Source organism: Limulus polyphemus, unplaced genomic scaffold, assembly GCF_000517525.1.
Source record: "Limulus polyphemus unplaced genomic scaffold, Limulus_polyphemus-2.1.2 Scaffold12428, whole genome shotgun sequence".
NCBI lineage: Eukaryota > Metazoa > Arthropoda > Merostomata > Xiphosura > Limulidae > Limulus > Limulus polyphemus.
This window is the reverse complement of record NW_013678038.1, coordinates 8,705-12,290: the sequence shown is the minus strand read 5'-3', so window position 1 is coordinate 12,290 and position 3,586 is coordinate 8,705. Positions and strand designations below refer to the sequence as shown.

At 36.2% G+C, this 3,586-nt stretch overlaps 1 protein-coding gene across 1 annotated transcript; it reads left to right on the top strand.

Moving 5' to 3' along the window:
• Nucleotides 1–1,147: 1,147 nt before the first annotated feature.
• On the top strand, nt 1,148–2,716 carry LOC106476987 (exostosin-1-like; the record flags this gene model as incomplete). Its single annotated transcript, XM_013937600.2, has 3 exons — nt 1,148–1,243; nt 1,492–1,652; nt 2,098–2,716. Coding segments are annotated over 3 exons (612 nt in total), but the record flags the coding sequence as incomplete, so codon positions are not given.
• Between the last annotated feature and the right edge of the window lie 870 nt (nt 2,717–3,586).

The following is a 3,586-nucleotide window of genomic DNA, read 5'->3' as shown; positions in this document are numbered from 1 at the left end:
GCTAGGCTAGGTTAGTACGCTTGACATTACTTTGAAGTTAGAAGTTTTCGCGGTATTGTGATGTTTGGATTATACTTTTGCTGTTTCGTAAACATTTCTTAAAACACATTTAATCTTAAGCCTTTTCGTTGAGAAACACTGCTCTACATAATGGCTCGCACCATGCTACGTTTATGAAAGAACGATACGGCTGAACTGACTTGTATTTGTGAAAGTAGTTGTCTGCTTAACTTTAATGAGCTCATTTAATACTGGCTATTTGGAGCACTTTACGACGGCCACTCAGTTCAGTGTAGTTCTTTCGTGGGGCGCATTGTATGGAAATGTCACGATAAACTGGTCAAGTGCTCTGTTAATGTAGAATTTCGGATTCTCGTCTATCATTAGCATTCTTAATACAGAAAATAGAACGTACCATCAAATTAAAACAGATAGTTCAATAAACTGGAGATGTGAGGATACTTCAACATATTGGACAAGCGATATTTGCTAGGTTTCAACAGGAATTTAAATAATCACAGCAACTAAATTTGTTTTAAGGATTATTGGTTTTTTTTTGTTTCAGTTACTTGTTACAACCTAGCATGACTCGGTGATTAGAGCATTCAATTCGTAATCTGTGGATTGTGGGTTCGACTCCCTTCCCCCCAACATTTTCGCCCTTTCAGCGGTGATGAAGTTATAATGTGATTGTCAAGCTCGATATTCGTTGGTAAAGAGTAGCCCAAGAGTTGGCGGTGAGTGGTGTTGACTAGCTGCCTTCCGTTTAGTATGTCACTGCTAACTTAGGAACAGCTAGCGAAGTTAGTCCTCGAGTAGCTTTGCATACAATTAAAAAACAGCGATATCTATCACCGACCCTAATTGTGAAATACTGACCAAAGGGAAGACAGCGAATAAGCAGCACCCAACATACGAGCTTGACCGTTACTACTATAACGCACTCACAGTATAAGCGCGTGGAAATCCATGGCTCTACCAAAGAGCCAACCCGCGCCCTTGTAATTAAGGGGCGTACCTTATAAATAACGTTTTTACAATGAATATATCATTCTTAATTTTTGACAAACAATTGATTTAGTTCATTTAAAGTTAAATGATAAAATGTGATTAGTAATAAGATATTTAATGTTTTGTAACTTTCTTCTTTCAGACAATCAGTTCTCGCTTCTTTCCTCATCCCCTTATTCAAACCGATGCTATATTAAACCTTGATGAAGATGTGTTTCTCTCTACAGAAGAGGTGATATTATTATTTGAACTACAGTGTAGATTTACCATAGAAACGTGAACTACACAGTGTAGATTTACCATAGAAACGTGAACTACACAGTGTAGATTTACCATAGAAACGTGAACTACACAGTGTAGATTTACTTTATTTTCCTTATGGAAACATACACTATGTGTAATGTTTCACACATACATTTCAGTTCGTATTCTTGTAGACTGACTCATTATGGGAAATTCTGATGATTTTTATTTTTTTAGGTGGATTTTGCTTTCAAGGTGTGGCAGTCTTATCCCGAAAGGATTGTGGGATACCCTGCTCGTTCCCATTACTGGGATGAAACTAAGTCCAGTTGGAGTTATACCAGTAAATGGACCAATCAGTATTCCATTGTACTAACAGAAGCAGCGTTCTACCATAGGTGCAGTACAACTCGTCACTTGTGGTTGGTTAGAAACAGATTTCAACTGTAGGAGTCGCCCCAGTTGTTTTGAACTTAAAATTGATGGACTTTACATATCATATTGGAGTCATTACAAGCGTAGCCATATTTACTTGTACTGGTGATTTGTGTTGCTTTAAGCCTTGTTTATAATAATGTCAAGTCATACTACGTGGGTTAAGATTACATCTAATGGTGAATGTTGAAGCTAAGGTTAAGTAATACAGACATGATATTCTTTGAATGTATTGGAAAAATTCGAACTAGGTTTAGCACGTGGTTAAACAGCCAAAAATTCACAAAACTGAGAATTAAGGTTACCGTTCTGTTTAGTAGATTAATCCTGTACGAAATCTTGTAGTAAAAACAACTTTAGAGATGATTAAGGTTTATTCGCGTACTAAGCCACTGCTGTCTGTTTCAGGTACTACAACTATTTATACACTCATTATCTGCGTGACCTTCTACACAAGACCGTGGACCAATCACAGAACTGTGAGGATATCCTGATGAATTTTTTAGTCAGTCATGTGACCAAGCTCCCGCCTATCAAAGTGACACAACGAAAACAATTTAAAGAAAATAAGACGTACCCAAGTCTTTGGAACGATCCGGACCACTTTATTCAAAGGCAAGTTTGTGTGAACACCTTTTCTCAAATATATGGATACATGCCCTTGGTGAGGTCACACCTTCGTCTCGATCCAGTTCTTTATAAGGATCCTGTGTCCAATCTTCGGAAACGCTACCGAAAGCTGGAGCTGGAAGGAATAAAATAAGAAGAGACTATTAATGTACTTGAAACCTATTGAACATATATACGGGTCTGTTGATGGTGTCGAACTCTTGGTTAGTGAATAAAGCACTTACTGAAAAATAAGGTATAATACTTTTCGTCAGGCAACATTGTATGTTGTTCTGGTCCCCTAACGTTAATTCTAACAGTTATATATTGTACTTGAAACCTATTGAACATATATATATACGGTCTGTTGATGGTGTCGAACTCTTGGTTAGTGAATAAAGCAATTATAATAAGGTATAATACTTTTCGTCAGGCAACATTGTATGTTGTTCTGGTCCCCTAACGTTAATTCTAACAATTTGAAAGACACGTAGCGAACATACTTCTCTGTTTCTAACTCTTGAAAAACAAATTCCAATTGTAAAAGCTTTTGTTTCACGTGCGGTGTGAAGCGTAGTCATAGCAATTGAGCCGTAAACGTTGTGGTGTGTAACATAAGTCCAAGTAACGTAAGGACTTCTTTTTTCTTCCTGCTGACAAGTTGTTATATACAAGGGAATTCCTAAAAAAAAAGGTTTCAAACGATAAGTAACACTCTGTCTTCAAATTATTTCATGATTGGAGACTTGTGGATGAGAAACGTTAGTTTTAAGTTAAATGTGCTTCGTAGTTGTTGCTATGGCGACAACATCTTGACACGTGTTAGCAAAAATGGCTTCTATACCTTCAGTAAAAAAATAATAATACTAATGTGATTGATACAAACTAACACCATGGTATAATCTTTATTATTTCATACAATCTATAAATGTACTCACTCCAAATTGGTGAAAAACTTCCAGTAAACAGTTTTTATTGTTTACCAGTTCATTAGCGCACGTCAAATGAAAATTTCAATTTAGTACTTGAGATTTTGAAGTTTCCACAGTATATTGTTGAGATGGGAGGTCAGTTGTCCTCATTTCCTGACATATCAAGTCCAAACTGGGATTATAAAAATGGTTTAAATACAATAGTTCGTATTTCTAGATTTCATATACCAAGAGTAGAATCCCTTTACATTTTCATATACCAAGAGTAGAATCCCTTTACATTTTCATATACCAAGAGTAGAATCCCTTTACATTTTCATATACCAAGAGTAGAATCCCTTTACATTTTCATATAC